At 43.2% G+C, this 24,016-nt stretch overlaps 1 protein-coding gene across 5 annotated transcripts in view; it reads right to left on the minus strand.

Moving 5' to 3' along the window:
- The window catches only part of emid1 (EMI domain containing 1), a 100,859-nt gene extending 77,550 nt beyond the window's left edge, over positions 1-23,309 (minus strand). For 2 of the 5 annotated variants that reach the window (XM_088617954.1, XM_088617955.1), the window contains exons 1-3: positions 22,208-23,305; positions 4,282-4,395; positions 1,341-1,444 (exon numbers count right to left, since the gene is read on the minus strand). In XM_088617954.1, the coding sequence (XP_088474080.1) occupies positions 1,341-1,444; positions 4,282-4,395; positions 22,208-22,398 (409 nt within the window). In that variant the 5' untranslated portion in view covers positions 22,399-23,305. Of the gene's footprint in view, positions 1-1,340; positions 1,445-4,281; positions 4,396-22,207 lie in introns of all 5 variants that reach the window. The other 3 variants (XR_015929756.1, XM_088617953.1, XM_088617956.1) reach the window with 3 other exon arrangements.
- Positions 23,310-24,016: the final 707 nt, after the last annotated feature.

Here is a 24,016-nt window from a genome sequence, read left to right on the forward strand (position 1 = left end):
ACAGACAGAATAGGATAAAGAGAAGGAATCAAGGATGTTAGCATGGATTTGCACTTTTTTGAAGATAATTTTGAGATCTGACAAGGCAAGGTCAAAATGTCCTGGAACACCTGCAAAACATTAGGCTCTCGGTTTAAAACCTTGGACTGAGACATCAAATATCCTTTCTTCCGTTTCTATTTGCTTCAAGAGACAGAGTTTTTTTATTTCATACACATAAAGGTCATTCCTGTCATAAATACTTCAACTTACTGCTGTGAAGCATTTAAAGTGCAACATCCAATTAATTGTGGGAACAATTCACCTAAAGGCCAAAAAGAACAGAAACCCATATTTTTCACTTCAGTGAAACATCACTGCATCCATCCATTATCTATGTAAAGATGAAAGGTATGTTAAGTGGTTATGAAATGAGAACATACCTTATTTGCACTGAGTGCAGCCAGTAGAGACATGTCCTACTACTAGTATTAAATAAATACTCAAGAATTTAAAGCCAATTAATCAAGAACATAATACAGCTTTTATCACAACTGATGGTTAACCACAAATGTGCTGTAACCTAAGAGCACCAGATCTCTCATTAACCTCCCATCCATATTTCATTAGGGATATCTGGCTGACACTTATATCCAAAGTGACTTCCACTTTCCCTGTTTTTTAAATACCAAGCTTGAAACCCATGCATACAATTAGATCGGCATATCATGATAAGACATCTAGTTCCCAAAAAGAAGAGCGAAGTCCTCATTTGATATTCGAACACACAAACCTCTATTTACAAGAGGAGAATCACGACACTGCCATTCTGTAGGGGCAGGGGCGCCTCAATATTCTGCCAGTCAGGGGAAAGGAAACAAACTACACAATGACGTTATTATGGACGGCAAGTCCACCCATGCATCCATGTTCCAAGAGCTCCTCCCAGTTCGGGGTCACTGGGGAGCTGGAGCCTATCCCAGCAAGCAGCGGGTGCAAGGCAGGGGACACCCTGGACAGGACTACAGGGCAGACAGACACAAACACACACACTCACACTAGGGCCAATTTCCCCAGAAGACCATCAACCTCCCAGCATGTCTTTCAACTGGGAGAGGAAACTGGAGCACCTGCAGAAAAATCCACATGAACACAGGGAGAATATGCAAACTCCACACAGACAGTCCCCAGGAAATGAACCCCAGGGCCCCAACTCTGAGAGACAGCAATGCTAACCAGTGTGCCACGGAGACACCATTATATTCTAATTTCTCGTATTTCCTCATTACATTTTAATTGAAGTGCACCAATTGTCACGGCCCGTGCAGCACGACGGGTTCCCCAGCTCCACGTGCTCCTACCTTCCTCGCAGTGGGGGCCCTGGAAGCCCGGGCAGCACCTCCACTCCAGCGCCGTCACCGTCCGGTATGCCAGCTTGTAAGAGGGTCTGACCACTGTGCGGTAACTGCAACACCAACACGGGCTCCGTCAGATACACAGCCTTGACCACAAACACAAGCTCCCGGCGCCAGCTCTCATTCCTAACCTGCGCCACGCCCTGCTCTGTCGGTCGCACGTGGGCTCCTGCTGCCGAGCCGGCTCGTTCATGTTCACAGCGTAACCGACTCGGCAAGAGGAAACCGGATTGGAACACCAGGAATACACGACTTCACTGCAGCATGCTTTGATCCGTGGGGCTGAGAGCCTTGTGCAATGCCGACTTACTTTTACAACATTCAGAAATTTCAAAAGCATTCAGATCATTCATGCAGCTTTCCTGGGATTAGGGTTGTGAGGTCAGTTTGGGAGAAAATGCCTTCTTCACTCTTAGCAAAATCACCACATAGGAGAAATGTGTTCTCCTTCATGTTTGATTGATGTTTTGTTTAATTTCTAATTAAGTGAATTAAAAATTGACTCCAGTTGTTGTTTTTTTTCAAATGAACTTCAGAAAAGCAAAATCTGTGGACATGTGGAAATGTACAATGGAGATTCTACAGACACCAGTGTGTGTTAATTCATGCAGTGAGACTTAAATGGATGGAATCATTTCTCAAGATGTTTTGCTGAACCAAGTGCTGAGAGATCTTTCCAGATTCAGATGGATGCTGTGGTCAAACCAATAGGTGTGCAGGACAGGGCCACCTCGGATGAACAGCTGAATAGCTGGTTGTCTTCTGTATTTCTAATATTTGTGGTTAGTGACTTTAATAAAACACAAACCTGAGAAGCAGTAAGAAAGGAGAAGTAAGCACAGTGTACATGTTCTTACAACAAGTAAGATATGGAACATTGAAAAGTATGCAGCTTAATGTCAAGCGCAACAGGAGCAAATCCCAGATGAGAACCGATACCTTCCAAACTCCTTCAGCTGCTCAGTGGACATATCTCAGGAGCAGACATACAAAATTATTATTGTGTTCTGGGGCTGAAATTTGCATTTCAGTTATTTTACTTGATCTAAAAGCCTGAGGCAAACCACATGGTGACTTTTCACTTAACCAAGTATCATAAGCATCCTTTTCTGTTAAGTTAGAAGCACAGCTTTGAAAAAAATATCTTAAAAAGAGATTACAAATTTTATCTTAAAACATCAGTATCAGAATCCTAATACTCAAAGTAGCTTTTGTTAAGTTAGCTTTTGTTAACTCTTTGTCAAGGCAAGTGTGGAGAAAGCAAGTGTTCACTGTGAATGGGACCAAGCATTATTTTCAAAAACCTTGAAAAGTAGCTTTTGGAAAGAGTTGCGACACTTCTAAATTCCGGCAACCTCTGCAAGATACATCGTACCAGATGTGTTTTTCTGAAGTGCATGGCAATGAACCGGTTACTCAGTTTCAGCTGGCATGTTTCAGAATGTGTTTGCACACACTGGAAATGACACTGGATTTCCAGAGTCAAAGGACAATTGATGCACTAATTCGATGAATCTTTCTGGACTGTTAAAATATTATAACCTTGATGTGGTAATGTGCAAATACCTGAGAAATCAAATACCCTTCATTATTTTTAAATGAACCTTATGAGGAAGTTGTGACAAGAATGAATAACTGTTTTTGCTCCATAGCTTCGAAACAAGGTCATCTGTTAAAAAGTTGACTTCCCATAACAGCAAGTAGTTAATTCGCTTTATTCAAATCAGTTCAGTTCATGGCTCTGAATTTTTGCCACAGAGGCGCTAAACATATCATGCTAAAACAAATCACAATCAGATGTGTCATAAATAGAGTTAATTTCCTTGCACTACTAACAGACACAACAGTATTACATAAGACCTGCTGATTTAATGATAACTGATCACAACTTTAATGACACCCTGGCAAGAAACGAACGCCTTCAGCCAAGTTTAGTGCATGCACAACAGTGCCGAGAGTCTTCATTGTATATTGTATCATCCTGAGGTATTATGCTACATTGCATGCACCATGTTAATACGGGCACATAAGCAGCTATTATTTTAAGATCTGCAAATCACAATGGTTAGCTAGAGTCCTTGTTTTTGGAGCTTATCTCCCATGCAACCACATAAATCTTTGAATTGTCTGGATCTCTTCCCTTATCAGACACGCATCTCCTTAAAACCCTTGTGTAGTCTTGTTCTCATTATTATTAAACAACCACCCGATGACCAGATTGTTTTCTGAGGGCTTTAATCAGTTCAGGACCATGGGGGAGCTGGAGCCTATCCCAGCAAGGGGCGCTACCTGACCAGGAAACCTGTCCATCGCAGGGCACGCACACACACGCACACACATGCACGCACACGCAACAGGGTGCCAAATAGCCTACCAGCATGTCTTACGACTATGGGAGGAGACTGGAACACCCTGAGAAATACCACATGATCACGGAGAGAACATACAAACTCCACGCAGATAGCACCCTACATCTGGAGTTGAACCCGGGACCCCCGCGTTGTGAGCCAGCAATGCATACCACTGCACAACTGTGCCACCCATCTCCAAGTAACATTAAACGTGTATAAAATACAACAAGTAATCCCTAAAGAAAACATAAACTTACATAAATTAATACATTAATTAATTAAACATAAACTTACATTAATTTCTTTAATGACTCAGAACAAGCTATAATTTTGGCCAATTATCAGCATTCCTTTATCATTTGTTCTGAGGCTCAAAACGTCATGTTTTACAGTTCTCACAAAGATACTTTATGAGAAGACACAGTGGAGGGTGGCAGTACTCTGTACAGGGATTTAAGATGTAGTGAGCAAAAGGGTAACTATTTCCCATCCTGCCAGTACAAACAGGGCTATGCCAGAGGGCCACTATTACCCACCTGCCCCCACTGCAGCCTTGCGGCCAGCGGCAGCTCTGGTAGACCCGCTGGAAAACAGTGCCATTCTGCACCTGGCACGTGACTGTCCTGGTCACGGAGTATGGGCACCAGTTCCTGGAAGAGAAGGAGAAAGACACAGTGAGTGCTACAAGGTCCAGCCCTTGTTAAAAACCCTGCAAAGCGTGAGTGCTGCAGCAGAGCAGGCCTCTTAGCAGTGAATGGGAAGGAGAGTCACAGTTCAGCCTAGTGATAAGGCAGCTGGAATTGGTTTCTGCCAAAAAAACTGAAAGAAAAACTGCACCTGCAATGAAGACGAGGCAATGAATGATGATACCTGAGTGTGTTTGAACTTGGTTTTAATCCCTACCCTTCCTTCATCTGGACAGCTCTGGGCTTGTTGTGGTTATACTTCCTTCTATTATATTTATACAAGCTTGTCAGTTCAGTCGGCTGTGAGACCCATTACAAAATGTTTATGTTGTGGGTTTTCCCATCAATAAACATCCGCCTGGTCCATCTTTTCTCGATCCCGACGTGTATTAGTTTTGCGTCAGGCCCCACTCTCCCACAGGGTTCAATGGCATTCCTGACAGCGCTCAAAACAGCAGAGGGTGAGGAACTGTCCGAGTAGTTCAGCCGGAAATAAAAAAGGATCTAAATTCCCAGTGGACAGCTTCCTCTGAGAATAGGGATGTCCTGTCACGGTCCTGGAGCACTGGCATGTCTGTGGGTGGTCACCTTTCCAGATCAGCTCTAATTTCTGAATATCAGCCTGTTGTTGACTGAACTGAACCTGACAGAAGTTTTAACAGCGTCTCCCAGGTCGTTGAGTGTTTTACAGAGATCTTGAAAACCAGCAGACACATTAGCCCTGCAGGACTGGGCACACACCTACAGTACTGTATCTCAGGGTTAAATTGAGAAATCTAACTTAATGCAATCCAGAAGAGCTGGGGAAAAATACAATTCTCAAGAACATAAGAAGAATCAGATTTGAGAAAGTTTTTTCCAGTCTGGCTCCACAACTTGTCAAAAGCCCAACAAGTCTACTTACATACCTCTCAACATGACTCAACATCCACAACTCATTCAGCAGTTTTTTTTTGCTCCACATACCCAGAACCCTTAGCGTAACAAGAGTTTTACAGTCCCAGAGCAAGATGCAGATAGTGTTGTGTCTGCTCCTGTTCTCTGTATTTTGGTTTGGAGTTAAACTCTTTCAGCATCCTAGAATCCTGCAAACCTATGTGATCAAACTCACAAACCTGTAAGCTCTGAACTGTCCTTGTTAAACCCTTTCAGAAACCCTAGATCTAACTCACAAACTTATAATCAAATTATCTGCTTTAGATTTCTCCCAAGAAGTGCAACTCATGTGAAATGTATGAATGTAATGTTAAGTGGGATACAGCTATGATAACTGTATATCACTTTTGATCACTATATTTTAAACATTTCCCTGGCCAAAGGGACTTTCAAGCCAGTGAAATCTGATCAGAAGATGCTATCAGAGTCTAGAATCAGGGGTGTAGTCTTGAGTTGTGGTCAGAGCTGGATTCAAATCCCAACCTTGCCATCCTCTTGCCATAGCAAGATATAATACCCAGAGTTGGCTCAGACAGACTGCAAAGTTTAAAGTGCTCTGTTTTATGTCCGATCGTAAAAAGCCAAAATATCTCCAAATTACCGAAGTTGAATGACCTTTTCTGTCGACGATGTCATCGTCCTTCGAGCTGGTCATTGGCAGCACTACATTTGCTTCAGTGTCGCTCATTCCTCTGCTCTCACTACAGTCCTGTCAGCCACCACCGTGTGGGTAAACAACAGCACGTTAGCTGCCCGGTCTGCAACACGCACACGCACTCGTTCAGTATTTTGTGCGAATACGCGTATCATGCGCAAAGCATAAACATATATATCGAACATTTATCGAACTTCTGTTAAAATTATATCGAGGAAAGTTGTATCGCGATAATTATCGTTATCGAATTATCGCCCAGCACTACTCTAAAGTATCACAAAAAAGATTTCTGGAAAATACCAGTAATACAGATCAGAATTTAGACAGTAAAGAGTAGAATATTATTTTCTAAATGATTGTAGAAATGACAGCAGAGGGGTTGGAGGATAATGCTGGTGACTCACAGCTTTTAAGTCTTAGGCAATAATGGCTGATGACTCCTTCTGCGTGGAGTTTGCATGTTCTTTACAAATTCCTGTAGTTTTTATCCAGGTGTTCTTTCCAGGTGATTTTTTTACCACCTTTCAAAAACATGCTGTCTGGGTTAATTCATGCCTTTAAATTGTTTCTGTGTGTTTCTTTGTGTGTGTGTGGACTGCAAAACGATACACCAAAAATTATTTGCAGCTATCAACTTCTTAATTCTTTAACTTGTCCCATATTGTGTACAGCACGCATTTCATTTAAACCGAGGTGATGTTCATGAAAGAGGAAAAACAACAACAAAAGAGTTCTGATGAGCATACTGAGCTACTCAGAAGGCCAAACCACATTTTTCAGATATTACAGATGAGATTTATTTCAAATCCCCTAAGATGTGTCATATAAGAAGTCACATTCCACTTCATATTATGGAGTTTAATGTTGTTATTTTTGCTGCATGTTAATGCTCATGTCTGTAAAAATAAATAATGGAAACAGGGGGCTTAATTAAAGAGGTGTAATGTCTGGGGCACATAAGGGTATGATTGCAAAACACATGTGTTAGCGGTTCGTGTAATACCAAACTGTATGTATATAATAATTATGTACACATACTGGAGCTCTGTCATCTTATCAGTGACAAGAGGGTAAAAAATGCTCTGTTTTGTTTGGGATTAATAACATTTATTTTAGGGCCTATAAAAAAGAAAAATAAAGAAGACTGCGAGTTTCCCTTTCATTGAGGATGCCATTGCAGTTGGGGGTCTGGGGTAGATGGGTGGGTGACATTTCAGACCTGGCACATGCTCCGAGCTGGATTTCTTGCCCCGCTAATGACTACCATATGTCTGTAACACACATGAAATAAGACTGGATAAATCCGAGATGTGTGGCTAAACTGCTACAGCGAGGTCAAAAAATGCAAGCCATTTCCGAGTAGGAGATTATTTCTTATTCACAAACAGGCTGCTTACTTCTGAAAGGAGACAGAGTGGGTAACAACGTACAGTAATAAGCCACTTACACCTTCATGCCTGCTTTCACAGTTCATGCAGACTTTGTCTTAATGTGCCCTTTGATCAGGGGTCTCTAACCCTGGCCCACAAGAGCCCCAGTCCAGTGAAAGGATTCCATCAGTGCCTTAGATGAAAAGAAGTCACGTCTTCTACTCAGCAACTGATTCCCATTAAAGATCTAATTGTCTCTTATTGTGTACACACCAGATCATCGCAAACCATGTCCTCTTAACTGCAATGCCAGCTGTTTCATTTTATAATCCACCAGCTGAGCTCTTGGTTATATAAATGAAACCTTAACTTTGCCAATAATTTGATTAAATTACATGTTTCTCAATATATTCAGCTGATAAAAGCTGCAGGTTTTATGTTACCTATAAAATCCAATTGTGGACATCTTTTGCAATTTAAGAAGAAAACAATAGAATTGCACTTATGAATGAAATTATTGGTTCAGAAAGGGTCCAGCTAACTAAGAGTTTAGTTTCAATGAAAACATGAAGACAAGGACATCCTGGACTGAGGTGTCCTAATATAGACATGGACTGATTGGCATCAGACTTTTTACTGAACATGCCTGTTGAATTGAAAAGAAGATCAACCTACAGTACATTTACAACAAATCTTCTTTGAAACAATTTTCGGTCATTCACAGGCAAAAGTGCAATGACATACTAACTCTCTTGCCAAAAAATGATGTGCGTCAGTTTTTCCCAGATATTTGGTTCTGTTTGGAAACTGTTCCTGCCCGTTTTCCCAGCAATCCTGAGCTGGGGTTGGGACAAGGTTAGAGGGGTCCCGAGTCCTATGTGCTACTGTGTCCCAGAGCAGCAGTGTCATCCAGTGAGCAGCAGTGTCATTGCTCTGTTGGCTCTGACATAAAAAGGGCTGAATTCCTGGGCAATTATCCTTTCAATCTCTTCCCGAGCTTTGCTGGTTAGTATAAAGGCCCTGCTTGGCAGAGGCTGTGGGTCCCATGTTGTCTAATTGCCCCAACAAACAGCCTCTTTTGCCCGGCTCCCTGATCCTGGCTAATTTATTCCTCTCTGTAAACAATCCCTCGCTTGTCCTCTCATCCTGTGGGATCGGTGGGCAGGCTGGAATCTGGGAACAGGGTGGGAGTGTTTTGCCCACTTCAGAACGCAGAGATAAAGATCTTGCAAATCCAGCTTTTGAGCCTGTTTCCACAGGCTGCGTGTGCCAATATCCATTCGGGCTTTGGTGTCGGTCAATGGAGCTGGCCGGGGAGCTCCACAAGGGCTTTTTAACAATGAGTTTTGCAGTCATTCACTCTGTCTCTTTGCACCAAGGGGGAAATCCACCAGCGAGGACAGCCCTAAATCAGCTGTGTGCATATGATCACAAAAGGAAACAGAACCTGCAGCCCCTGTGCTTGGAAGAATTGGATACAATGCATCCCACTACTTTAGGGCAGTTTCTGACCCCATTATGATTTGTTATGTTTGAACACATAATGGAATGATTCGCTCCCAAGCACATCTGGAAAAGTTTGGCGGTGTCTTGTGTAGGTGGGACTGTGTGTGGATTACTGTCGGACTTGTACAGATAAATCCAGGGTTCCCCAAGTTTTTGTGTTAAACATTAAGAGGAGCATGGCCCCAATATTTACTTGGACCAAAGGAGTGTTGCTTCACCTAAAGCTGCAGAGACCCACCCTGGCATTGCCCACTGTCAAAAAATGAAATTAAAGGAAATCACTGAAGGCTCAGACATATTGGCAGAAATGCCGGTACTTTTGCAAACCAATTTCCTGTAAACTATTCCTTTTGAGTACACAGCCTTCTTTGAAATAAAGACATGTTTAGATTTGAGAACTTAGTCCAGTTAGAGGTTTGAGTTGCTCAAATTAAAGAGGTAGAATGTAAATCCATTGAAAAACAAGGCATGATCTTGGCATTGTCTTCACATGTCTTTTGAATTGCACTGAGTTTGCTGTTCAGAGAGCTGACACTCCTCGCTCAGTGATTAGTTGCAGATGTTGCTGAGCTGTGTGCATTCTGTTAGGGGAAAACTTAAAACGGAGAGATGCCCTCCGTAGAGCTGGCACTTGTGGTGCAGTAGATTTGACACTCATTTAGGTTGCACAGTCCATGGTTCAAAGTCCAGCCACAGGGTACACTTTATAACATTTTACTCTTTTATTTGAAGTTTTGAAGATGTTCAGACATTTTTTCCACAGGGAAGAGTGAAAAATTTGTGAGTGGAATACTCAACTAGTTTGGAGATCTCTTGAAATATAATTGCTCCAGGTATGTGAATCATTAGTTTAGTTAGATAAATGAGCCCACAGCCCTACCAAAACCAGTATTCACAAGGCCCAAAGTGTCTATTTGCTGTAATGGGGCATTGCATTTTAAGGGGAAGGTTATGGTATTGCTTCTGGAGGGTGCAGCACTTTAATACCTATGATGTCTGTTTCAGTACAAGATGGGCTAATCAGATGGCAGAGAAGGATGGCCTGAGATGCTGGATACAAATGGCAGGTGTCATGTCAGCAGCCAAAAGTAATGTCTCTAAGCTATGCGACAAACATGCCATTACCAGGGGCCATGTCAGTGAACCTGTGATGCGAGTCACAGAGTTTGAGACTATACACCTCCATACACCTCGAAAAGCCTCTCAATTAGCTTGCTTGACTTTGAATTAGGAGCATAACCTATTGTTCACTCATGGTTTCTTTGTATAGGAATAATATAGGAATGCATTGATCAAAAACATATTTGTCAATATTCCCTGGGTTTCAAAAACCCACACAAAAGGAAGTTAGAATGAATGTGATAATAAAACTTGCATAGGCACCACATCAAGAGCAGCTCCAATTTTGTGTACAGAACCACACAAGGGTCTGAAATATTTGCAGCCCAGTTCCTTCCCATTTCTTCCAGCAGTGTGGCCTTGTAACACAGATAAATAACACTGCGGGAGACTGAACCTCCTCAGCTTGTCAACAGGGGTTCTGGGGATCAGTCTGGACAGGGGAAGTGATGGAAGTCAGTCTCAAGCTCCTCAAGAGAGCCACACACTCCCTGTTGCTGGGAGATGAGACTGCTCGCTTGACGTGGGGTTCCTAATGCCTTTGGGCAGTGAGAGAATACAGCGGCAGAAAGGCGATGAACTCCTACTGCCAACTCAAGAGAGCAAAGCCGAGTGCAAAATGACTACCTATAGTCTTTAACCAAGACCCTTCTGCATTGTGTGCACTAGGATAATGTCAGCCCCTCTACACAGAATCTCCAGAACCACAACTGCAGATCAACACCACACACGTAATATATGTTCAGTAATGTGTTATAACAGGCTTATTTTGCAAAACAACGTTTTTAGCAGTCTTCAGATCTGTGAATTGGCGCTTGTGCTATTGTAAATATCCACACACAGCCAACAGAAACAGAAAGGTTCAAGTTCTAAAATAACACAGACTGGTAAATCAGGTTATTAATTAATTATCACTTTAGGGACAAACGGTCAAGGCTAAAAATATTCAAAGCTCTTTCCCATAACGTAACGTCTGTATTTTCTGTCTCCTATACCATTTTGGAAAGGCTGTGTGGCCATTCTGCATGTTAGCAGCATAAATTAGTTTAATTGGCACCTAGCTTCTCCCCCAGCATCTGTATAGTTCCTCCCTAAATGCTTTACAGAAAAGTTGTAAAACATTTTGCCAGGATTGTAAGAAAGTTGTGAATTCAGTGCCAGCATTACAAATCAAAGCATGATTGCTGATCACACATTTGGGAAGTACATAATGAACACTAAACCAAAGGCAGTATTTTGTAGGCGTGTTGTATACCCTTACCACACAAAGGAACAATGTTCAGTGACTGATACCGTATGTGATGTGAAACCGTCTCCATTATTAAATGACTTTCACTGCACAGCAGCACACCAGCATAGGGAGTGATTGGTAACCATTGTTTATAATGGGATGTAAAAATAGCTGCAGATCTTCATGTTTTCACTTCCACTCTCAGCGAGCTGAGTGGCACGGACCAATGCCAGCAGACATAAAAAGTGATCAATAAAGAGCACTGAGAAAATATGGAAAACAATTGGCTTTGACTCTAAAACAAATCAGGACTCAGGAAATCAGAAGAGCAAACCGCAGTACAAGCATGGCTTCAGGAGTGGTATAGTATCTGCACTCCAGCATGGCGCAACTACCAAAAAGTCAATTGACTGTGAATTAAAGAACGAGTAATAGACCGCAGAGAACCTGAGATACTGCGCTCTCCAAGCTCGGGGCAAAGAGACTGAGTAATAGCTGGAGCCCAGGTGCTCTCAGTGCCTGTTTTCTGTACAACTGAGCCTGTTTTCATTAATACTCTGCCCAAGGCGGGATTTTACATTCCTCTTGCTTGTACGTAGGAGGAATTAAAAAGTTGATTAAGAAAAGTTACAGTGCAGGAATGAGCCCAGATTCTTCAGCTGTGGGAAAGGTTGGCTCGAAAGAGAAATAAATGACTGGCGCATGGCCAGTACAGAGGTTATGTGGGTACAGGGTTAGTTGGGTTTACCCATATCTCGATTCCTCCACACAACCCCCTCCCGCCCAGCAACAAACCCACCTGTCCTTAACTGTGTGGAAGGAATTTGAAACATTAAAGACCTGAAGCTGCTGCTGTTGTATGCCATTCCTTTGCTTCTGAAGGAGTTATACAGCTCAAGATTTACCACAACAGAAGGCGTAAAGGTTTCAGCTGCAGCTTACTGTTAATCGAAAGAATTTTGTGAGGGACACCGTGCTCGACAGTTCCTATATCCGAGTCCGTTTCTAAAGCAGCTGGTCGACATTGGAGGACTTGGGCGGACGTCTAGCTCAGCATTCTGGAAGTCAAATGTGAGGCTCACTGCCTCCCTGAGGTAGGAGGGACAGGCAAAAACAGAGAGGAAAATCACAGTCCCTCAGCTAGTAGCACAAAACTGAAAGTACAAAACCTTCAGAGGGCAAACTGGGCATCGTTAGAAGACGTTGGAGGGAACAGAAAATAAAACGACAGTTTCTCTGGGGCTTTGGCCTGATGAGGAGAAAGAGAGACACCGCAGGAGGATGGAGGGGCCTGTAGCGCCCGTTTCCATTCCTAAAAAGGGCCCCCGTGCTCAGCACACCCTTTCACAGGCTGACAGAGAGGGACTGCCTTTCAATGGGAGGCTAATGGGACACATTAAGGGTGGCCCATTGTGAGGGGGCTTTTCAGTGGGGTTCAAAGGACGTGTCAAGGATTGTGGTAATGGGGTGAGGGGAGGGGCGCTCCTTAACAGAGGCTGCCAATGAGCCTTTCACCCAAAGGAAAGGTCCCTGTTGGGTTCAATTTAGCCCCTGACAAGACCATTGAAAGCCCGGGGGATTTTCAAAGAAGACACATTGTCAAAGGCCTCCTCTGAAGCTGCACGTCTTCCAAAGTGCTTTAAAATGCAACAGTAAGAGAGAACTTTGCTATATATTTAACAAATGCACACAAAGGTCAGAGCAGTGTGTTTGTGATATAAGGAAATGTACTGAGAATGTACATAATGATTCCACTTTGTGGCTTTTAAACCACTTTTTATTGAGAAAAAAACACACTTAAGATACAAAAATAGTACTGCTATCCCAAATAATGTAGTTTTAACCAAGACCAAATGTAGGTATATGGTATAAAAAGTTTTGGCAGATCATTCTCATATGGCACTGAATACTGCCAAATTAAAATAGAAATGCCTTATTTTTCCATAATACACATGCCTCTTTACTGTCCATTACTTTTTATTCTTGCTGATGCAACAAAACAGACATCACAGCACCACTGAAATGCACACAGGAGCTAAATCCACTACATCAAAAGGCCCATACCTTGCCGCAGGCACTTCACAGGCAGGTGTTCGAGAGGCTCGTGGCGTGATGTCACCATAACCATCTCATTTTACAGTACGAGGCCTGCTCCTTCCCCTCCTACCTCTCATGAAACACGCGCATTCAGCCGAGAGCTCCTTTCAGATCCCTCCTGTGACCTTTTCAACTATAAGGTGGTGCACACAGTTGCAATGCACCAAGACCCGCAAATGAAATGTTATCCAAGAGGTCTGAGTGTTTGGAGAGCACCACCAAGCCCTGAAAATGCATGTTGCTCCCACTGTGACTAAAATAGGTGATCCCAGAATGTATTGCAGGATTAATTTCTTTATTTTTAAGCAAATAATAAATAAAGTAATAAACAATAATACAACAGAGAGGAACAAAACCATGAGGCAGGCACATACTGTACTAGAGGTGCAATTCCTGTGCAGTACAGGATGGAATGAAAACCATGCCCATTGAGCAGTGTGACAACAGCTGACACACCACTCTGTTTCCAATACCGCAAGCATGTCACCTTAATGTTTCACAAATATCATGGTTTGTCTATTCTTCCAGTCCCCTTCCGGAGTCCACAGAGCTCCCCTCTTGGGGACGACTGCAGGCTTCTCTTCCTCCAGATGGGCTCTTCACTATGCTCTACTCACACAAGCCACAAGATCTTCATGAACTCTTCACTCACCAGTCTTCATACATCAGGCCCTGGAGCAGTCAACTCAATTAACCGCCACCCCTACACAATCTACACAAATCAGTTTAACATGACAAGGCACTGGAATATTCAATTACTTCACCTCTGTGCGTTCATTCTTCACCAGAGGATGAAAACTTCACTAACCAGAAATGTCTTCGCAGCCGATTCTGTGTGGTCAGGGACACTTTCCTACAAACAAGCCTTGCATCCTGTCCCAGCAGCAGCCTGGAGCTCCTGGAGCTCCCTCGTGTCACACTCTTTGAGACCAGCCATCTGTCTGCTGATGTTGAGAGCGCAGGAAGTGCTCAGGATTGAACCTGTGCCATCTAGACTCCTCTCTCTCTCTCTCAGCTGGGGAGGAGATACACTGCTACTTTGCCAGGCGATGCCCCAGCTCCTCCAAATAACAACACCTCCAGTCTGCCCTGGCTCTGCTAGCTGACGCCGTTCTTCGGCAAAGCATTTCAATCCCATTGAGCCTGGCAAACAAACGGTCATGCAGCCTTCTGGTGAAGCACCTGTGAGATCCCTAAGCACCTACCTATCTCACGGAGTCTCACAGGCCTTCACAAGTCAGCCCAGACTGTTACTAATGAGAAATCCCCACTAGAGCTCTCACTCTGCCTTCTTCTAGGCTGGAGCCTAAATGCAAACTGAAACCATTTTCTACCCAACTGCTCTTATAAGTTTCTTAATTAGCCCAGAGGAGCAGTTAATTCCTTGCAAAGTCTATCACGATGACTACCTTCCCTTGCATTGAATTACACTACCTCTAAGTGCTATTTAGACTCATTCAGACCATCTGTGTCTCATTTTGAAGGTTTTTCCAATTAACAGACTGCCATCTTGGCTCAAGGCCACGCCACTGGATCCTATGTTTCGAGCCAAGATGAAGGTTTTCTCACAAAGCCATCGCTCACTACATCACAAGCAGGAAACAAAGAGCAGGTATAGAATACAGCAAGGAAGAAATGTCACAGAGAGGAGTGAAGACTTGTGTGTGGTAACAATATGGGAGGGTAAGAGAGATTACAGGCACTGTCTAAACATATGAATCTTGAAGAGGCGGTGATCTGTGGCTTTGCTGTTCTGATTAAAATTCCAGCATGGTGAGGACAGAGATCGATATGAGAATGAAGGGGCCCTGGAGGTGGTGGAATGGAAACTAGGAGCATATCGTTCTCTGTGTTAACACAGAAAAAAAACAAACCTCTTATTAAGTGCAAGGTTACCACTTCAAACAGAAAAGCTACCCAGCTTCTGGTCAGTGTAAGACAGCAATTAGCTGGTGTCAAGGTAATCTGAAACTAATAATTATCTTTGTCATGTGCATGACAAAAATCTAAATGTTAAAAATAAACAAGCCTATTCATCACTCATAATTCAACTTCTTTTAATCCACCACTGGGAAAATTATCACAGGCCATTGTTTCTCTCTTCATATGATACAGTTTAACAAGCCTTCATTTATAAATGAACATGTTTTAAGTTTTGGAATTTTTGCATGCTTAACTATTAAGCTTACTGCTGTGCATCATTATCATTGTTTTCATTTTTTAAATAGATGCAGCATTAATTTATCCCACAATGGGAAAGAAAACAGCTAACCTTAATTATAACATTTCTGAAGAAAGACGATTTAATAAACTTCACTCCTGGTTTAATCCTATCAGGATTTAGGAATGTGGCGTAGGCTAGTCAGGAGCAGGGAGGAGCATTTCTGTCTTGCAGGTCTGGGGCCCTGGGTTCAATTCCAGACCTGGGGCGCTATCTGTGGAGAGTTTATATGTGCTCTCAGAGGGTTTCCTCCCACAGTCCGAAGATCAAAAGGTTAACTGAATTGTGGAAAGCTTAGCCCTGGTGTGGGTGTGGGTGTGGGTGTGTCTGTCGTGCAGTGGACTGCGGTCCTGTACAGGGTGTACCCCGTTTTGTTTCATGGGTCCAGCTCCCCTGCAACCCTGAATTGGAATAAGCAGTTGAGAAATTGATGGATTGATGGATGCTGGCAAGCTGGGCAGCCAAATATATTTAGACATCTTAGGATAAAAGCACAGGTATTATGTCTAGAAACTACAGTATGTGAGCAATCCTGAAATATAGATCATAAAATTCTGCCAGTCATCTAACTAAAGCAAAGAGCCATTGTGCCAAGTGTCCATTCCACTGTAGAAGACAGATAAGTGAAGGGAGAAGACTGCTATTCACTGGAGGCTCATGTTTCACCTTCACATGTCCATTCAGGCTGGCACAATTAAGCTCACCAGTCATTAGTGAACGTCCCTATTTCAACTACACACACTGACAAGCAAGGTGAGAGGAAATGTGGGGAGAGGCTGTGACTCCTGGCTGTTTGCTAATGAGCAGTGTGATGCAGGTGTCAGAGGTTAATGAAACTGCCCTGACCTTCTGCAGCCTGGTTTGGCTGAATCCTATGGGGCTAAAGAGCCAGGCAGGAAAGGAAACAACTTCAGTCCTAATCCCAAACAGGACTCTGTTAAAACAGCCCTCATTAAGTGTTGGTTAAATTGTAGGATGGTCTAGCACATGACACATGAGTAAACAAACACAGAAAACATACAAATCAGCCTGTACACAAACTCAATCCAAAGGTTTAACACTGAGCTACTGCTGCCCAGAACTCTTAACACTAAACTGGTGAATATACTTCACTCCCCAGATGTTACATTGAACTACTGAACACTGCAGCCCAACACACTAAGCTATTTTACACACTGCAGCCCAGTACACTATCACAATGGGTCACTTAACATTGTAGCCCAGCACACTGCTGTAGCCCAGTAGAAAAGTACACAATAGAAAAGCAAGACATGTCCACAGCCTGCTCTACATAATTCTGCTATTTAGAACTTGCAGCTCAGCCATGAATTCAAACATCACATCCCAGAGCTCTCTAAAAGCCCAAGAGGAGCTCATCATCTCACAGTCAACTGAAGAATTCTCTTTCTGTTGTAATGTTGAAGACAAGTGTTGAGGTCTTTCAATATATTTATCTTTTTTTTTCAAAATGTAAAATAATCATTAACAAAATGTTTTGCTTCTGCATTGCTTTGGTATTGTAACAGTAAATGTGAAAGAGGTTAAAACAATCTTAATAACATGAATTTGCCAGTGCAGCATTATGGTGAATGTCAGCCAATGTGCTAATTAAATAGATTCTGAAAAAAAATGGAATAGGAATTTTCAACCGCTGCCATTATGGAATGTTTTTATGGGTTTGAGTGTTCAGCCATTTGGATCACATTGCAGTGATGCTTTTTTTTTTTAAAGGACAGTGAAAGGGAACACTGGAAAACATTGCTGATGCAGCTACTAAAAGTCCATGTAGAGTGCTCTCAAACAGTGGGCCCCCGCTATTCCAAAGACAGACCATAAGAAATGGTGCACTAAAGACAAATGAAATACAGTGCATTTCTTCCCTTATACAAAACATCATGGAACGTTTATAAGAGGAAGAAAGAATGGGTGATAATGTCTGATGGCATGAATCACAAACATGCACCCCAGTTGAGACACAAAGTACCTCAAACGTCACAGATCTCTGCAGTAATAAGCTAAACATGTCCTGCAACAACTTGTCAAAATGGGAGCTGCTGCCAATATTTAATAAACATGCTAGAAAACCATGCAGGCAGGGGTCTGTGCGTAAGACAAGAGAGTGACAGATGACTGGGTGGTAGGAACACCTGCGAGCTCTGAGAAACACCAAGTGAGGAGGCTTTGCATTCGGAGATGACACTTTTAGGCAATAATAAACATTTGTGTTCAAGGAACCGCAGTCATTGCTAATGTCTTGGGCTGTGTCTCTGTATCTCTGACGCGTGTTTTGGCCCAAGGCGTTCAGGACGACCCCTTCCACAAAGAAGATGTCACACAGATCAAGTCAAAACGGCAAAAGTCTGGGGGAACGATATTTCACTGCAAATAGAGATGAAAGAAGACTGACGCTTTCTTACAAATCTGTCGTCCAAGGGGCACTGTGGCTTGAATTCAAAGGCGCAATGGGAACAAAGTATTTCCCAAGATGTTCAGATGCAGCTGCATTTTTTAATCAAACAATAATTAGGCAGCAAGAGAAGGAGTAAGATTTTTTTTTTCCAGTAGCATCGTTTTTCCAAATCTTATTTTTAAATGCTGTAAAAAATGCTTTCGTTGCATGGAAAAAGACATGCAGGTGTAAGATAAAAGAGAATCTAAGCAGTAGTATATTACAAATACAAGTTAATTGAAGACTTTAGCAACTTAAGCAGCCACTCTCTTCCGCCTAAGCATCTCAGAACAATAATTCTGAGAACAGCAGAATCAGCCTCCAGACCTTGTGTTTGCTTGCGATAGTTTGCATGGCATGTTTATGAGGTATCTGTCTGAACCACACATTCACATTTCATTTTCACTTTCCCAGAAAATCCGGCACAGATCTCCCAGTCACATAGCTACAGTCTCTAAGAAGTGATTGAAAACAACACCTGCCATGGTATTTATTGAATGGATTCATTAATTTACATCGGGATTCAGGATTTATAGACATGACCCTGAAAGGTGTAGTATTTCATCCTCATACATCTAACTAGAAAACACTGAGAATCCAAGAGAATCCTAATTCACTCTTGACATAAAGGGGAGTACAGACAGACAAATATGGGGGGAATTTTTAGTCTGCAGTTCAGACTGCTAGGTTTTTCTCTTGGAAAAGAAGTATGGAGATATTTAAACATCCATCCACAGTCCAACTGCTTCATCCAATTCAGGGTCATGGGGGTGCCACAGTCTGTCCCAGCAAGCAACAGGCACAACGCGGGGTACACCCTGAATGGGACACCAGTCCATCAGAGGTGGGTAGCTGGGTCAGCACACGTTGGCTGCAGAGGAACAAGCACTAGGCTTATTTCCCGGGTGACACTCGAAGAAGGCTCCACAGCCGAAACACTGTGTTTCCTTTCTTCTCTTTCCAGCATGGAATAAACCTTCACTTGTTCCGTCACAGTGACACCAGGACAAGGGTTCCCAGAAGCCAATTACCCTGCCAGTATGTCTTAGGACTGTGGGAGGAAACCGGAGCACCTGGAGGAAACCCATGTGAACACGGGGAGAACGTGCAAACTCCACACAGACCGCACTCAGTGTCCAGCATAGAATCCAGGGCCTCAACACTATGAGTGTGCAATGCTAAGCACCGCGCCGCGGTACGGTACAATACGTAAACACATGTAAAGCTGTTCTGGCTGCTATTATTAGGAGGTTTATTTTAGAGGTTATTATACCTCTTGTGTTCCAAGACCTTTCCGGCCAGGGAAATTGACATGCTTAAGGAAGCAATCTGTAGGAACGGGACTTCCTGGTATCACTGTTCCCTTTTGTTTGGTGAGGAAGCAGAAAAATAGAGAGGAAGCTCAGTCATTGCTGGCTCACTCTCAAGACCCTCTTGGTCCTGATGGACGAATGAACAAGTCTGGCTTAATAAAGCAAAGGTCCAGCAAAGAAAGAAAGAGTGTGATATTCTTATGTATGTCTAGGGGGAATAATCGAAAGATACAGACCAGGTCCTCACTTACTCGCTAGATGAAAGCTTCAAACTGCAAGGGATAAAAGGATACAAGCTCTCTAAAACTTTTTGAGCAATAATTCAGAGCTGATAAATGTGTCCTATCCCACTTTAAAATCTTTGCTCACTGCCAGGTCTTAAGCTAGATGCATTCAACAGAAACGTTTATTTTTTAATTGTTGATTTAATTGATGCATCTACTTTTGTGTCCAGGAAAGCCAGTAAAAAAATATAATGATACTGGACATTTTTGGACAAGTTACCTGGGAATACGGGAAGCGAGCCTGCCCTGGTCAACGTTAATGCCCCTTGCTGACAACCTCATCAAGCTCGCCGAAAACTGGAACTGCTGTACTCCTCGCTTACGAGACAGCGCGCCCCCTATCGGTCTGGGAGGAAGTCTGCTTCCAACGCAGAAATCATTTTCTTCACTCGTTCAAAGGAAACGCTAACCTCGTTTTCTGCATAGGACGGAACCCATTTCAACATGGCTGAATTGGAACAAATGTACAATTATTTTTTCATCGTTCGGCAAGTGATTTTTGAAAATTCATAGGTAACCACATTTTCTTTCTAGTATTCTGAGAAATAGTATCAAAGTATCAAACCGCTTTGGGCGTTAGGATTCTTTGAAATGAAAAGCGACAATTATTATTATTATTATATTATAATTGTTAATAATAATAATAATAATAATAATAATAATAATAATAATAATAATAATTAGTAGTAGCAGGACAAATAGCAGTCCTTATGACCATTTGTTCCTAATTGATTTACTATTTAACAAATCGTTAAATAAAGGTTTATCGTTATCGCTACTATTTTATTAAATTAACCTTTATTTAACCGAAGATGAATCAAAGGGGGGCAGATTCTCATTCATCCTGAGTGCCTGTCGAGTACACACGTCTTCAGGTGCAGGAGCAGCCCGAGAGCAGTACAGTGCGGCGCTCAAGGGCACAGCAGCACAACCGCACGGCCCCACCGGGGGTTCAAACCCACCTCCTCTCAGCTACACGTCCAGAGCCCCAACCGCGTTAGGGAGTACGTCAGACCCTCGGAACCGATAAGAAAAGAAGTTCGAATTTAAATTAACATCGAGACTACCCCACTAAGTGTGCTTTCAAAGTTTAAAGCAAAATCGGTGAAAATGAAAACAAGGATATTTCTGTGGAAAATAAAAAAATGGATTACAGAGAAAAAGTCTCAATGATGTTATGTGGATGGCCTTTTGTTATAAGTAATGGTAATTCGTTTGAGGGGAAATTAAAGTCATCCTCTTCAACATTTTTCGAAGCCAATCCTGAGAAATTCAGCAAATGAGCTTGCCGAGAGGTTGCGCGTACAATTTAATGAAATACTACATATTCTAGATTTCCTTAATTTTAAGTTTCAGCCTAGGCGAAACCAGCCTATTGTGAAGAACACCTGAGGAAACTCCCTCTGTGATTACCCTTGATCCCCCGTTGGCTGTGGCTTCCTACAAGACCGAGCCCAGTGAGTTCAGGAGTTTAATTAAGTTAAATTATTCATTAAAGCCACTTCATACATCTCTCTGCCACTGCACCCAAACCGCTACCGTGAACTCGGGGTATTATATAATTATACTCATAATAATAATAATAATTTCATCATTAAGAGGATATATTCAATAAAACGCATACACTTCTTTTCTAAGTGTTGTCCTTTTGAAAAGGTATTGAGCGTGTGTTAAACGCTTCCTAGACCGTGTCCACTGATTCCGCGGCGCCTAATTTCTTGATTTAAACAAGGTGGTGGTCAAAGACTTGCTGGACATATTGTAGCACTCTATTAGGATATAGATCCCACTGATCATTACCGGCTGGGCTACACAAAATACCTCATGATACCCTCAACACCAAAACGCGTTTCATCCAGGGGCTTAAGCACTGTGGCACGGTGATTCAGTCACAAACAGTAAAAAAACCGGTACAAAACCACAAGACACCCGAAATCTGTCTCCGGGGACATTTGTAGCGGCCTTTTTCAAGATTAAAATGTCTCCTTACCGACCAGCGAAGCATTACCCTTTATCGAGCAGGGTCAGGCGCAGCGAGTGTGTAACTTACAAGGGCCAGTTTCCTCCTTAGCAGGGTCAGATTTCAAGTGCGAAGGTAAGGACGACTTAATGTACCTACTAAAAACTACCGAGATCAACACCGTGCGGGGCGCCTGAACAGCGTCCTGTGGCTACAGCTCCGCGAGTTCCCACTGACGCTTAGCCCAAACAGTACACCGGCCGGGTTTGATCACACTGTATGGTACTGTTAACAATGTATACTGTTAACAACGTTAGATAAATACAGCGCAAACCTGTATACCCACCCAGGTATTGTTGCTGTTAATAATGATGAATCTACCGGGTAATAGTTGCACCAGATACGTTGTACTGAATAAGAAGCATGCCAAACGTTACATAATGTCGATAAACTACTACGGCGAACAGCATAGTAAATAAAAGCAAAAAAAACTAAACTAAACAAAACGAATGCATGGTCGGGTTTCAGAAAGAGGAGAAAGCCAAGAAAGTTACATCAAGTTGTTTTGTGCCTTAGTAACTTCCAACACCAGGAATTCAGCGAATGACGAAAATGTGGGTAAGGTCCGCATTTACCTCCTGTGGTACCCAGCGCTGTGCGAAGCTCCCAGCTGCTCCTTGCCGTGCTGAGCCCCAGAAGGGTACTTGTAAAGTCCGGCTCCCCAAGTGGCCAGCGCCCCCGAGGAGCAGAGCGACAGCACCGTGATGATCCACTGCCACCACCCGCGGCACAGCCCGGGGGCCGAGAGCCGCCGAAACCCCCTCATTTCCGCGGCGGCAATGGCAGTCCGGCTGTGGCTTTTAGCTTGTTTCTCTTCGGAGAAAGAAAAAACCGTTCCGAGGGAGGAGGAGGAGGAGGAGGAGGAGGTGGTGGGGGACGTAAATAAAAAAAAAAATTAGCTTCCAAATTTGGCTTTCATTTAGAGGAAGCGCATCCCGTTATAAAAATAAACAGTCGCTATTAAAAAATACAGATCAACAGCGTCTCACCGTTGGCCAGACCGCTTTAAACAGTGTCCGCTTCCTGACTGCATTCACAGGCTAGCCCCTTTCTGTACCAAGTGCAGAAACATTGGGAACTCAAAAGGGGGAGAGAAAAAAAAGGACCAGCCGTCCTGCAGCACTACTGAAAAGTAGCACTGAACTCTACTTGGGAGTTACTTCTCCCTCCCTACTCCCTGAGCAGCAGCTCGGTAGATTGGTCCTCTCTCACTTCTGAAAGCGTCTTCCAGGCGGGGGTCACAATAGAGAAGACACTCTTATATAGTCTCTTTAAGAACTGCCCGCCGAATCGCCTTTGTTACTGCTCCTTCCTCTCTGTCGCCCTTCCACCGGGGACACGAACTGCCCAGGGCTTAATCGCTGGTTTCTGCTGAGCGCCGAACTGCCCCCGAACCGAGGTCGTGCCGGCGGTGGTCGCTTATCGCGCCGTTTCAGCGGTTCGGACCGCTGGAAGAGCCTCGGCTAGGAACGGGCCGGGAATGTAAATCATTAAAAAGAGAAGTTTTGCCCAAAGATCATCGGGATCACAAGCTGGCCGTTCCCTCTTTCTGTTCGCAGCACTTTGTCTGCCTGTGAAGAAGCGCACAGTCCATTATAGACTATTGACAGAGAGCTGATCAGCTCTTGAGCGCTTGTGTGAAACTGCTCATTTACTATTGCATTCCCAACTGCAGAGTGAAGTTAATGCCTTAACCACGCAACCCTGCCCCCTCTTTCGTGCCCCCTCGTGTTGTTAATCTTTACACAACTGCACGGCTAGAAGTCGTTATGAACAGATCAGGTGCTCAGGGAGTCTTCAATGTCATGTGGTGTGACCTGATCAAGCACCCAGCTTTGAGGTCCTGCTCGACCTCTGTGTGTACAGTACCTCTGTTCTCTTGGAAGGTTCTGGGCAAGAGCCATACAGAAAGTATACATATTTTTTTTGTAGTAGTCATTTCATTTCAGGGTGAATTTCTCTTTTCTTTTTTTTTTCTATTAATTTCAGTCAGACAAATTTTCTTTCTCAAGGAGAAATGGCCACCTTAACGCTTGTGATCAAAGCTCGGGCAGTGTTTGTTGGAGCCCCTGTCTCTTGTTCTAAAACTCATCTCAGATGGACTCGTGAGCCGTGTGAGGTTTATTCAGTCCCCAGTGTCACGACGGCTCACACACTGTTGTAACGTAGTGTAGTGCATGCTGGAAATAAAGCACATTAGACAAACTTATCTCCCGTTTAGACCACAGTAGCTTCATTCGTTATTGAAGTTCGTCAGAGAGGGGTCTAGGCTAGCCTTTTTTCAGATTTTCCCAGCAGGTTTTTCCTCATCTAGGAATGTTGCCAAACTAAACTCGACAGAGCCTGACCTGAGCTCTCCAGAAGGGGTGAGTGTGTTGATAAGG

The sequence above is a fragment of the Lepisosteus platostomus genome, chromosome 24, assembly GCF_059453375.1.
Source record: "Lepisosteus platostomus isolate fLepPlt1 chromosome 24, fLepPlt1.hap1, whole genome shotgun sequence".
NCBI classification, from domain to species: Eukaryota; Metazoa; Chordata; class Actinopteri; order Semionotiformes; family Lepisosteidae; genus Lepisosteus; species Lepisosteus platostomus.